The 13,881-nt window shown below is 46.0% G+C and overlaps 1 protein-coding gene across 2 annotated transcripts in view; it reads left to right on the top strand.

The window, feature by feature from the left end:
- Positions 1–249: 249 nt before the first annotated feature.
- Positions 250–13,881, top strand: part of NPEPPS (aminopeptidase puromycin sensitive) — a gene marked incomplete at both ends in the record, with an annotated part of 127,421 nt that continues 113,789 nt past the window's right edge. Inside the window, 2 exons of one of the 2 annotated variants that reach the window (XM_080712325.1) lie at positions 250–311; positions 4,991–5,159. In XM_080712325.1, coding sequence (XP_080568451.1) covers positions 250–311; positions 4,991–5,159 — 231 coding nt within the window. Of the gene's footprint in view, positions 312–4,901; positions 5,160–13,881 lie in introns of those variants that run through there. The other variant, XM_080712324.1, reaches the window with a different exon arrangement.

Here is a 13,881-nt window from a genome sequence, read left to right as displayed (position 1 = left end):
GGTCTTGCTAAATTGCCCAGGCTGGCCTTGAACTTTCAATCTTCCTGCCTCAGCCTCCGGAGTAGCTGGGATTACCAATGTCCAGCTAGTAAACTGTGTAAAGCATATGTAATTAACCTACCACCTTTCACAGAGAACACAACATGCATAGACAACATTCCGTCCACTCAAATTTCCAACTGTCATTCCAACAGCCATTTTGAATTACAGAAGAGAGTCAAGGCTGGGATCTTGTGTTATTAGCTTCTCATGGATTGTTCTCCCGCTTTTTGTGTCCCTGGATTTTGGAACCCCTTCATCATATTCCGCAGGTAAAACTCATATTTTGGAATTAGAGTTATAATTACTATGCTGGAAATTGACATTGAAGGCCATAATTTCTCAGTCCAGAAAACTGAACAGTAACAGTACCTTATGTTTGATCTGACAGGGTAGATTTTGAAATGCTCTCCCAAGATCTTAACGTTTTCCTCTTCCCCTTTCAATGTTCCACAGTGAGGGGTTTCTTCTTTCTCTCCTGCCTGATTTTTTTTTTTTTTCTTTTCTGTGTGTGTGTGTGTGTGTGTGGTACTAGGAATGGAATCTAGGGGCATTCTAATACCTCTGAGCTACACCCCCAACCCTATCTTTTAAAATTAAAATTTTTATTTTTTTACTTTTTGCGGTCTGGAGATGGAACCCAGGGGCATTCGACCTCCGAGCTACACGCCGTGCCATGTTTTTTATTCTTTATTTTGAAACAGGGTCTAAGTTGCAGATGGCCTCCCTAAGTAGCTGAGGCTGTCGGAGAACCGCAACCCTCCTGTCTCAGCCTCCCAATTGCTGGGATTACAAGCGTGAGCCTTAGTGCCTCAATCAATCAATACATAAAATGCATTTAGGAGGCTGAGACAGGAGGATCACAGTTCGTGGACAGCCTCAGCTACTTAGTGAGACCCTCTCCAACTCAGTGAGACCTTCTCAAAATAAAGAATAAAAGCCGGGCGTGGTGGTGCACTCTTGTAATCCCAGCATTTGGGAGGCTGAGACAGGAAGATCGGAGTTTGTGGCCAGCCTCATCTACTTAGTGAGACCCTCTGGAGCTCAGTGAGACCCTGTTTCAAAATAAAAAATAAAAGCTGGGCGTGGTGGCGCACACTTGTAATTCCTGGGCTTGGGAGGCTGAGACAGGAGGATCGCACAGGTTCAAAACCAGCCTCAGCTACTTATTGAGGCTCTCAGCAACTTAGTGAGACTCTGTCTCTAAATAAAATTTTAAAAAATATGTCTGGGAGTATTGCCCGGAGGTAGAAAGCCTCTGGGTTCCACCCTCAGTAACACCAAAAAAAAAAAAAAAAAAGAATAAAAGTAATAGGGCTGGGGGTATAGCTCAGAGGTAGAATGCCCCTAGGTCCCACCCCCAGCACCACAAAAATAGATAAATAAATAAACAAATAAATAAATAAATAAAAAATACGGCTGGGCTTGTAGCTCGGAGGTAGAAGGCCCCTAGGTTCATTCATTCCCCAGTACCGCAAATAAATAAAAATATATATTTAATTTGTTACATATAAGAAATCAAATGTATTATTTTAACATCTATTCATATATGACATACTAATATATACATTACAGAACAAGTATCAATAAAGTCAGTAAAAAGCCAGGCGTGGTGGCGCCCGCCTGTAATCCCAGCATATGGGAGGCTGAGACAGGAGGATTGCGGTTTGTGGCCAGCCTCTGCTACTTAGTGAGGGCCTCTGCAACTCAGTGAGACCCTGTTTCAAAATAAAGAATAAAAAAAATAGTGCTGGGGGTATAGCTTGGAGGTAGAACGCCCCTGGGTTCTTCCCTAGTACCTCTAAAACAAACAAACAAACAGAGTCAGCAAAAATTAGTATTTGTAAGCTGATGGGAAAGGGGTTAGAGTTGGGTGGGGCTAGTCAATGGAGACTTTCTGGAAAAGGTGAGTTTAAAGGAAGGGAGGGGCAGGTTTTACCAAAAAGGATGAGGAGGTCATTTCAGCAATAATGTGTGAGCAATGGTAGGGAAGACAGCATGAGCAAGCTGTAAGGGCTAAACTGTAGGCAGGTTATGAGACTGGAGAATTTATGTTAAATGATAAAACACAGGTCTGTGAAAATAGTACAAGCATGGAGAATCTCTTTTTCTTCCTTTCTTTTCTTTCTTTCTCTCTCTCTCTCTTTTTTTTTTTTTTTTTTGGTACTGGGGATGTAACCCAGGAGCATTCATTCTACCTCCGAGCTACACCCTCAATTCTATTTTGTTTTCTTGATGTTGAAACAGTACCTGGGAGGCGGAGAGAGTAAGAACACAGATTCACAGCCCGCCTCAACTATTTAGTGAGGCCCTCTGCAACTTAGTGAGACCCTGTTTCAAAATAAAGAATAGCCAGGCGTGGTGGTGCATGCTTGTAATCCCAGCATTCGGGAGGCTGAGATCGGAGGTTCATGGTTCACAGACAACCTCAGCTACTTAGTGAGGCTCTCCGCAAAAAAAAAAAAAAAAAAAAAAAAAAAGCCTGGTGTACTGGTACATGCTTGTAATCCCAGTACTTGGGTGGCTGAGACAGGAGGATTGCAGGTTTATGGCCAGCCTCAGCTACTTAGTGAGACCCTTTATCAAAATAAAGAATAGAAAATAGGGCAGAGGATGTAGCTCGAAGGTAGAATGCCCTGGGTTCCACCCTCAAAACTTCAAAGAAAAAAAAAGCCTAGGTTGCAGGGCGTGGTGGCACATGTTTGTAATTCCAGTACTTGGGAGGCTGAGACAAAGGATCACAAGTTCAAAGCCTGCTGTGGCAACATAAGGGAGGCTTTCAGAAACTTAGTGAGACCTTGTTTCCAAATAAAGAAATAAAATCCGGCTGAGGGTGTAGCTTGGAGATAGAATGCCTCTAGTTTCAATCCCTAGTTCTCCCCCCCACCAACAATGTCTGCACCAACAATGTCTGGGTATTAATACCAGCTCTATTAGCTACATGACCTTGGGTAATTTACTGAATTTCTGTATTTGTTTTTGCATCTATAAAATAGAATGGTAAGCCAGGCGTAGTGGTGTACCCTTGTAATCCCAGCATTTGGGAGGCTGAGACCCGAGGATCGCAGTTTGCAGATAGCTTCAGCTACTTAGTGAGGCCCTCTACAACTCAGTGAGACCCTATTTCAAAATAAAGAATAAAAAATAGGGCAGGGGGTGTAGCTCAGAGGTTGAATGCCCTTGGGTTTCATCCCCAGACCTGCAAAAAAAAAAAAAAAAGGTGCAGTTTGGAGGTAGAATGCTCTTGGGCTTAATCCCCAGTATCAAAACAAAACAAATAAAAAAACTACGTGGCATTCAGAGAACAGGACAAACTGAGTGTCCAAAACTGGCCCTACCAGATACAATAGCCACTGGCCACGTGGGACTACTGAGCACTTGAAAATTTGGCTAGTCAGAATTGAGAGGAGCTGGGCATGGTGGTCCATGCCTGTAATCCTAGTAGTTGGGAGACTGAGACAGGAAGATAACAGGTTCCAGGCCAGCCTGGACAACTTAGAATTTGTACTAAAATAATAAATAAAAAATAGGACTGAGGGTGTAGCTCAGTAGCAGAATGCTCTTGGGTTCAATCCTAGAACCACAAAATAAATAAAAGAAAATTTAAGACAACAAAACAAAAAATAAAACTGGACTGGAGGTGTAGCTCAGTGGTAGTCCCTGGGTTCAATCCCCAGTCCTTAGTATAGAAAAAAAAAAAAAAAAAAGATAAAACGGGGAAAGGTAAAACAGCCCATTTTATTTTTATACTTTTATTGGCACATTGTAATTATGTTCGAATCCATGTGATGCATCCGCGCGCACACATCACTTGATTGTTTCTCTGGGGAAGCACACTGCGTCCTATTCTTCCCCCACCCAGGCTAGTGAGATTGGTGGCGATGCCGTCATATACGGCATGTTATTTGAACTGTTTCCTTCCACCATACTACTGGTTTTCTCCTCATTTAACTGGAGTCCCTTTTGTTTCCTATTTTCTCTCTAGTTTTCACTTAAGAGAGAAAACATGACCCTTGACTTTCAGAGACTGGATGATCCCAGTTACATATTCTGGCTTTATCAACTTTCCCGCAAAGGTTATGATTTTGTTCTCCTTTTTGGCTGAGTAAAATTCCATTGTGTGTATATACCACATTTCCTTTATCCATTCATCTGTAGAAACATTTTAAACATTAAGTCACGGAACGAAAAACTTCCCAATGTTTGAAACCACTCTCTCAAAGGTCCAAGTTTCATTAGCTGAAGTAACCTGGATTATTAAAGGTTTATTGACAGAGGGAAAAAAAAAAAAACCCAAACTCTTTCCCCCAATCCTCTCTTGAACTTGCTACTTAAAAGGGCAGGAATTAGGGCCGGGAGTCTCAGATCAAGGGCCTCCCACCAATCTGGAGGTAGAATCCAGTGGGGGGTTCTGCTTTCAACTGCTTTAGCACGCCATCCTGGCCGGCGGTGCGGGCTCCAGCCTCCCGGGCGGCCCGGGGGCCCCTCGGGTCTCTGCCCCTCCGCAGCCGCCCCGGCTCCTCCGCTCGCGGCCCCTCTGCCCGCCGCGCCGCGCCGCCGACAGGTGCAGCGCGGAGCCCGCCGCGCCCTCGCCCGCCGCCCCGCCCCGCCCCGCCCCCTCCCGGCGCGCGCACTGCGCGGGGGCGCGCCCGCCGGCGGGGCCGCGCACGCAGCCGCCGCCTCCCTCCCTCCTCCCTCCTCCCTCCCTCGCGGCGGCCTCCTCCCCTCCCTCCCCTCCCCTCCGCCCCTTCCCCGTAGGCAGCCCGCCGCCCGCCGCCCGCCCGCTCCGCGGCCGCTGGCCCTCCGCCGGGTCTCCCGCCCAGGCTCCGGCGGCTCTCCTCCGGCGGTCGCCGGCTCGGTGGATGTGGCTGGCAGCCGCCGCCCCCTCCCTCGCTCGCCGCCTGCCCCTCCTCGGCCCTCCGCCTCCTCCCCTCCTCCTTCTCCTCCTCAGCCGCTCCTCTCGCCGCCGCCGCCTCCACAGCTCGGGCCTCGCCGCGATGCCGGAGAAGAGGCCCTTCGAGCGGCTGCCGGCCGACGTCTCCCCCGTCAACTACAGCCTGTGCCTCAAGCCCGACTTGCTGGACTTCACCTTCGAGGGCAAGCTGGAGGCCGCCGCCCAGGTACGGCGACCCTCGGGCGCCAGGGCCGGGCAGCCGGCGGCTAGGCCGCGCCCGGGGCTGGAGCGGCGGGCGGCGGGCCGGGGCGGGGGCCGGCGGCGCTGCGGGAGGGCGCTCGGGAGCTGGGAGCCGGCGCCCGCCCGCGCCCCCCCGCAGCACACCTGCGCGGCCCCCGCCGCCCGGGGCCTGACAGCGGCCTGGGGGAGGCCGCGGGGGCCGGGGAGGCCGGGGGGTCGGGGCCCGCCGCCCGCCGCCCGCCTCAGCTCTCTTCCCGGCCGTCCCCGCACCCGCGGGGATAGCTCGGAAGGGGCGGTCGTCGGGGACTCCGGCCGCCGCGGAGGGCGCTTGGGGAGGGGGGAGAGCGGAGCGAGAATGTTAATCCCCGGCAGCCTCGCCGAGTCCTCCCCGCCTGTTCCAGCCCAGGGGCCGGGTTTCCAGGATGATCCGCCCCCTCCCCCTTCCCCACAAGTGACAGTGCAGCAGTGACTTTGTTCTCTCCTAACCTCTGGAGAAGCTGCGGGAGGACCCTGTGTCCGCGTGTCCTCCTGGGTTCCTTGCTTTGCGCCCTTTGAGGCTGGTGGATTTATTGCTGCCCTGATGGTTGCTTAGCAGTACCCTCCTCTGAAAGCTCTTAGTTTTAGCATACCACTAGTGAAAATATTCCATTACTCTTCATTGCAATTTTTGGTGAATCGTAGGCGCCCCCCCCCGCAGCATTATCTGAAGTATTGTTTGATTTTGTAGACCATTAGTATAGATGCCCTACAAAGGTCCAGAAAAATAGATATTTATGATATTTATGATAGAGACCATGTTACGTGATGTGTTTGTTATATGAAGTCTGTCATGAAAAATTGTAGCTGTTTAATAGGTATCTTTAAAAAAATGGTGCTAAATATGTTGTTTAATTTCTTTTCCTACTATTGGAGGGGTTGGGGTGGAAATCAGAAGGCCTCTACCGGAAAGGTGTATGTAGCAAAGAAATAAGAGTAATGTAGACTAGGACTCCAGTGAATTGAAACTTGGCGGTTGTCTTTGAAAGCTAAGAGGGTATGAAACTCTGATTGAAAATATGTCTAAGCCGGGCACTGGTGGCGCATGCTTGAAATCTCAGCATTCAGGAGCCTGACATCGAAGGATCACGGTTAGGGGACAGACTCAGCTACTTAGTGAGGCCATTTGCAACTCAGTGAAACCCTGTTTCAAAATAAAGAATAAAAATTGGGCTGGGGGTGAGGCTCGGAGGTAGAATGCCCCTGGGTTCCATCTCCAGGACCTCAAAAATGAAAATATGTTTAAAAGTACAGAAGTTTAAAAGTATATGGTTAACCTGGCATAGTGGTGCAGGTTGTAATCCCAATACTTGGGAGGCTAAAACAGGAGGACCTGGGTTTTCGGCCAGCCTCAGCTATTTAGGCCTTCTGCAGTTTAGTGAGACTCTGTTTCAAAATGAAGAATAAAAAATGGGGTTGGGGGTATAGCTCAGAAGTAGAATGCCCCTGGGTTCAATCCTCAGTATTTTAAAAAAAAAGTATACTGTTAACTTTGGGGCACTGGATTGAAAGCATGAAGGCTCTAGAGAACCCCCACTGCACCAAAAGGCAGAATTTATTCCTGTGAAAATCAGGTGATTTAAAATTTTCCACTAAGAAGCCAGGCGTGGTGGTGCACACTTGTAATCCCAGTACTTGGGAGGCTGAGATAGGAGGATCACAGGTTTGTGGCCAGCTTCAGCTACTTAACCCTGGACAACTTACTGAGATCCTGTTTCCAAATAAAGAATAAAAAAGGCTGGGAGTCGGGCGTGGTGGCGCATGCTTGTAATCCCAGCTTTCGGGAGGCTGAGACCAGAGGATCATGGTTGGAGGATAGCCTCAGCTATTTAGTTAGGCCCTGCTTCAAAATAAACAATAAAATATAGGGCAGGGGATGTAGCTCAGAGGTCAAATGACCCTGTGTTCCATCCCTAGACTGGCAAAAAAAAAAAAAAAAAAAAAAAGGCTGGAGGTGTTGTAGCTCAGAAGTAGAAGTAGAATGCCTCTGGGTTCAATCCCCAGTATCCAGTAGAATTTGAGAGGGCTATTTGAGAAATTGGTTTAAATTACGAGACAGGAGAGTTTGATATATGTTGGCAGGGGGCAAATGGGAGGGATTGTAAATAGTAGTATGTCTTGTGACTTGGCAAACCTTTGGAAGAAGGACCTACCCATAGATGAGTTTGCATTATGTTAAAAGGCTAACATTAAAAAAGTAATTCGGGAGCCTGACGTGGTGGCGCACACAAGCTTGTAACCCCTGCGCTTGGGAGGCCTAGAGACAGGAGGATCACGCAGGTTTGAAGCCAGCCGCGCTGGTTTAAGAGACCCTGTTTCCAAATAAAGAAGTATAAAATAGGTCTGGGAGTATAGCCCAGAGGTAGAAGGGTTTCCAGGAACCCCAGTACCACCAAAAAAAAAAAAAAAAGTAATTTGGAGCAGGATGTGGTGGCACATGTTTATAATCCCAGTGTTTGGGAAGCTGAGACTGGAGGATTCCAGGTTTGTGGCCAGCCTAGGCTTTAGTGAGGCCCTTTGCAACTTAGACCCTGTTTCAAAATAAAGAATAAAGCCAAGGGCTGGGCGTGGTGGCACATACTCCTATCCCAGCATTCGGGAGGCTGAGACAGGAGGATTGTGGTTTGGGAACAGCCTCAGCTACTTAGGAAGGCCCTTCACAACTCAGTGAGACCCGGTTTCAAAAAAATAGGACCTAGCTGGGCATTGTGGCGCACGCTTGTAATCCCAGAGCTCAGGAGGCTGAGATAGGAGGATATTACAGGTTCGAAGCCAGCCTCAGCTACTTAGTGAGGCTCTCAGCAACTTAGTGAGACCCTGCTTCCAAATAAAGTATAAAATAGGTCTGGGAGTATAGCCCAGAGGTAGAAAAGCCCCTGGGTTTCATCCCCAGTAACACACACACACACACACACACACACACACACACACACACACGACTGGGCGTGTAGCTCAGAGGTAGAATGCCTGTGGGTTCCAACTCTATTACTGAAAAAAAAAAAAAAAAGAAGCCAGTCCTGGTGGTGCACGGTTGTAATCTCAGCATTTGGGAGGCAGGGACAGGAGGATTGAGGTTCAAGGACAGCCTCAGCTGCTTAGGCCCTTTGCAACTCAGTGAGACCCTGTTTCAAAATAAAGAGTAAATGACAGAGCTAGGGGTGTAGCGCAGAGATAGAATGCCTCTGGGTTTCATCCTCAGCACTGACAAAAAAAAAAAAAAAAAAAAAAAAGAATAAAACATAGGGCTGAGGTATAGCTTAGAGGTAGAATCTCCCTGGCCTCAATTCCCAGTACTGCAGAATAAATAAATAAATAAATAAATAAATAAATAGTGTGGGGTGTGGTGGTACATACCTGTAATCCCAGTACTTGGGAGGCTGACTCTGGAGGATTGCAGATTTCAGGTCAGTCTTGGCAATTTAGACCTTGTTTCAAAATAAAAAGGGCTGGGATATAAACTCAGGTGGAACAGCCCTGATTCAATTATCATTACTCCCCACCCCCCAACTACACACACACAAAAGGCAATTTGTGAGCTGGATGTGGTTGTATATACCTGTAATCCCAGAATTTGAGAGGCTGAGATAGGAGGATCGCAGGTTCAAAGCCAGTCTCAGCAATTTAGGGAGACTGTTTTACAAATAAAAAACCAAAATAGGGCTAGGAATATAGATCAGAGGTAGACTGCCCCTGGATTTAATATTCAGCCCCCTCACCCCTCTCCCACACATCCTACCCACACACACATACAGACACAGCAATTTGTACCCTTCCCCTGCCTCACCTTCCCCTGTGGTAGGGATGGGACCTGGGGCATGGAGTATGCTAGGCAGGCACTTTACCACTAATCTATACCTACGGCGTATAATTTGTTTCTTACCCCATTAATTGGCATGATAGGTTCATAACTTTGGAAGGTGTACATATTTAGGGGAATTTTTTCAGGAAAAATAGTACAGATTTAAAAATACTTATTAAGTTTTATTTAAGTGCTGGCTGGAAAAACAAGCAGTGACATTTCTCTTTTTTGCTTTTCCAAAGAGATGAGAAATGTTGGGCATGGTGACCCATGCTTGTAATCCCAGTACTTGGGAGGCTGAGACAGGAGGATCTCAGGTTCACGGCCAGCCTGAGCTACTTAGTGAGGCTCTTGGATACTTATGAGACCCTGCTTCACAATAAAGAGTTAACAATAGGACTAGAGCTGGGCGTGGTGGTGCACGCCTGTAATCCCAGCACTGATCACGGTTTGTTGCCAGCCTTAGATACTTAGGCCCTCTGCAACTTAGTGAGACCCTATTTCAAAATAAAGAATAAAAAATAGGACAGGGGGTATAGCTTGGAGGTCTAATGCTCTGAGTTCCATCCCCAGACCCCCCCCCAAAAAAAAAAAATAGTAGGACTGGAGGTGTAACTTGGAGGTAGAGTGCCCCTGGGTTCAATCTCTGGTAACACCAAAAAATAAAAAAAAATAGAAAATAAATAAAGAGATGAGAAATATGTGGAACACTGATTTGTGCCTTTTTTTTTTTTTTTTGAGGAACTAGGGATTGAACCTCCAAGCTACACCCCCAGCCCTATTTTTCACTCTTATTTTGAAACAGGGTCTCACTAAGTTTCGGAGGGCCTTACTATGTAGCAGAGACTGGTCTCACTTGTGATCCTCCTGTCTCAGCCTCCTAAGAACTGGGATTACAAGGGTATGCCATTATGCTTGGCTGATTTGTGCCATTGAAGAAGCACTTGGTAATATGTTAAATATTATCAGAGAGTTGTTAATTTTTTGGGGGGGTACTGGGGATGGTACCCAGGGACATTTTACCTCCGAACTACACCCCCAGCCCTATTTTTTTATTCTTTTTTTAAAACAAATTTTATTGGTGCATTGTATTCATACATCATAATGGGGTAAAAACTTGTGTAGACATACACGCACACATCACCCAGATAGCCCCTACCCAATCCCCATCCCATTCCCTCCCCATCCCTCCTTCCCATTCTTGGCTTAGTGGTTGATTTGAATATGTTTAAGTACATTGTGTGCTTTAGACAGTTCCCCCCCCTTAAGCCCCCCCTCCTGTCCCATTCCCCCCCTTTTTTTTTTGCGGGTTTGGGGATGGAACCCAGGGGCATTTGACCTCCGAGCTACACCCTCTGCCTTATTTTTTAATTCATTATTATTATTATTATTATTATTATTATTATTAATTATTATTATTTGGTGGTACTGGGGTTCCTGGAAGTCCTTCTACCTCTGGGCTGTACTCCCAGACCTATTTTATACTTTTTTATTTTTGGAACAGGGTCTCTTAAGCCAGCACGGCTGGTTTTGAACCTGTGGAATCCTCTTGTCTCTGCCTCCCAAGCGTGGGGATTACTGGATTACAAGCGTGCACCACCGCTGGGCCTTTTTTCTTTATTTTTGAAACAGAGTCTCACTAAGTTGCAGAGGGCCTCAAAATAGCTGAGGCTGTCAGTGAACCAGGATCCTCCTGTCTCAGCCTCTCGAATGGTGGGATTACAAGCGTGAGCCACCATGCTCGGCTCCATCCCCCTATTCTTTATTCTTTGTTTTGAAACAGGATCTCACTGAATTGCAAAGGGACTCACTGTGTAGCTATCCGCTATCTGCTAACCATAATCCTTCTGTCTCAGTCTCCCAAATGCTGGGATTACAAGTGTGCACCACCACACCCAGCTTCTATTTTTTATTTTATTTTTTGGGGGATTTGGGGATGGAACCCAGGGCCATTTGACCTCCGAGCTACACCCTCTGCTCTATTTTTTATTCTTTTATTTTGAAACAAAGTCTCACTAAGTTGCAGAGGGCCTCACTAAGTAGTTGAGGTTGTCCATGAACTGGGATCCTCTGGTCTTAGCCTTCCAAATGCTGGGATTACAAGCATGTGCCACCACGCCCGGCTCCTAGCTTCTATTTTTTTTTTTTTTTTTGTGGGTCTGGGGATGGTACCCAGGGGCATTCGACCTCCGAGCTATACCCCCTGCCCCTATTTTTTATTCTTATTTTGAAACCGGGTCTCACTGAGTCTCGGCCTCCGGAATGCTGGGATTACAAGCATGCGCCCCACGCCCGGCTTCTATTATTTATTTATTTTTCTTTCTGGATTTTTTTTTTTTTTTTTTGGTGCTACTGTAGGTGGAACCCAGGGGCTTTTCTACCTCTGGGCTATACTCCCAGACCTGTTTTATACTTTATTTGGAAACAAGGTCTCACTAAGTTGCTGAGAGCCCTCACTAAGCAGCCAAGGCTGGCTTCCGACCTGAGCGATTCTCCCTCTCTCAGCCTCCCAAGCGCTGGGATTACAAGCGTGTGCCACCATGTCCGGCTTATTCTTTATTTTGAAACAGGGTCTCACTGAGTTGCAAAGGGCCTTACAAAGTAGCTGAGGCTATTCCTGAACTGCAATCCTCCTGTCTCAACCTCCCAAATGCTGGGATTACAAGTGTGTGCCACCACACCTGGCACTTTATTTATTATTTGAAACAGAGTCTCACTAGGTTGATGAGCGTCTCATTACTTGCTGAGGCTGTCCTCAAACCTGTGATCCTCCTATCTTAGCCTCCTGTACCGGGATTACAAGCATGCACCACTATGCCCTGCTTGTTTTGTATTTTTGAGGTGGGGTTTTGCTCTGTTGCTCTGGTTGGCTTCGAACTGCCCATCCTTCTGCCTCAGTTTCCCAAGTAGCTGGGAATACAGGCATGCACCACCTTGCCCAGCTGATTGGTTGATGTGATATAAGGAAATAAGTGGATCTTTTTATTTATTTATTTATTTATTTTGGTGGTACTGGGAGTGGAACCCAGAGGCTTTCTACCTCCGGGCTATACTCCCAGACCTTTTTTATATTTTATTTGGAAACAGGGTCTCACTAGGGTGCTGAGAGCCTCACTAAGTAGCTGAGGCTGGCTTTGAACCCATGCGATCCTCCTGTCTCAGCCTCCCAAGCGCGGGGATTACAAGCGTGCACCACCACGCCTGGCTTAAGTGGATCTTTTTAGAAACATGAACTTTTCAAAGAATTTTTTTTGTCCCCAAAGTTTTCTGGTTGGATGACAACATAGAGATGGCATGGTAGTGAATTCTAACAGGTTTTATTAAAGAGTGATTGGATTTTCCAATCTTTCTAATCCAATCTTTTTCTAAATCTACCTACTGATACCTTTAGAACTATAACAGAGGAGTTAGTAACAAGTAACTAGAAGTATATATTTCTGTTTTCAAAATCCAGGAATTGAAGCAAAAAGTTTAAATTGTGGCATTAGGTGTTATGCCTAATTTTATGGAAATGGTTTATGGTTTATGGAAATTTAAAAATACTGACAAAATTCCTACTTCTTAAAATCTAGATTTGTAACTGATACTAGGTCAGTTTCCTAACAGTTGGAATCACATTACACAAAGTATGCAAGTTGCTTGGTTGCTTTTGTTGCAAAATTTTATGATAAGAGCAGAGTTTGTACAGGTTACATATTAGAAGCTTAGTAGATTTTTAACCTGGCTTGGGGTGTGAACTCCTCAGGAAGGTGAAAAAATTAGTCAGTGTGCAGTGATTTAAAAATTGTCTTTCAGCGGGTAGTGGTGGCACACGTATGTATTTCCAGTACTTGGGAGGCTGAGACAGGAGGATTGCAAGTTTACAGCCAGCCTCAGCCAGTTACTTAGTGAGGCCCTCTACAACTTAGTGAGACCCTGTTTCAAAATAAAGAAAAAAAAAAAAAAAAGAGTTGGGGGCGTAGCTCAGAGGTAGAATGCCTCTGGGTTCCATCCCCACTACCACAAAAAATAAGAAAATAAAGATATAAAAATTGTTTTTCTACTGGGAGTGGTACATGTTTGTAATCCCAGTATTTGGGAAGCTGAGACAGGAGGATCACATATTAACGGCCAGCCTGAGCCACTTAGATATGTTCTGCAACTTTGTGAAACCCAGGTGTGGTGGTGCAGGTTTTTAATCCCAGCATTCAGGAGGCTGAAACTGGAGGATCGCAGTTTGCAGGCTGCCTCAGCTACTTAGTGAGGCCCTCTGCAACTTAGACCATGTTTCAAAATAAAGAATAAAAAATAGAGCAGGGGGTAGCTTGGAGGTTGAATGCCCCTGGGTTCCATCCTCAGACCTGCAAAAAATAAAATAAAATAAAAGAAGAATAAAATAGGGCTGGGAATATAGTTCCAGGTAGCTTGGAGGTAGAATGCCTCTGGTTTTCACCCTTAGTATCTCCACCCCCCCCCCAAAAAAAAAAGAAATCTTTCATATAGGTGAATATGGTCTAGTTCAGCTGGTTTTTGAAAATGTATTATTATGGGCCTAGATAAATTTCTGGTTACTTATATCAGAAATTTTCTTGCCCCATAATTTATTTCATTTCATTTTCTGTTCCCTCTCTTTACACTGAATATTTGAGAGCAATGGACTTTTTAGATATTTCAAATTTGAATCCACCTCTTGTATGTCTGATTAATTAAAATGGATTATAGGTATTTGTGAGTGTGGCTACAATTCGTGGTAACTTGTGTATGGTGTTTGGTACTTTCTCTGGCATAGATAAAACATTAAAAAAGTTTTTTTTTTTTTTTTTGTGGTACTGGGGGTGGAACCCAGGGGCATTCTATCTCCGAGAGACACCCCCAGCCCTATTTTTTATTCTTT

Source organism: Muscardinus avellanarius (assembly GCF_963383645.1).
Source record: "Muscardinus avellanarius genome assembly, chromosome: 16".
NCBI lineage: Eukaryota > Metazoa > Chordata > Mammalia > Rodentia > Gliridae > Muscardinus > Muscardinus avellanarius.
This window is presented reverse-complemented; position numbering and strand designations above follow the sequence as displayed.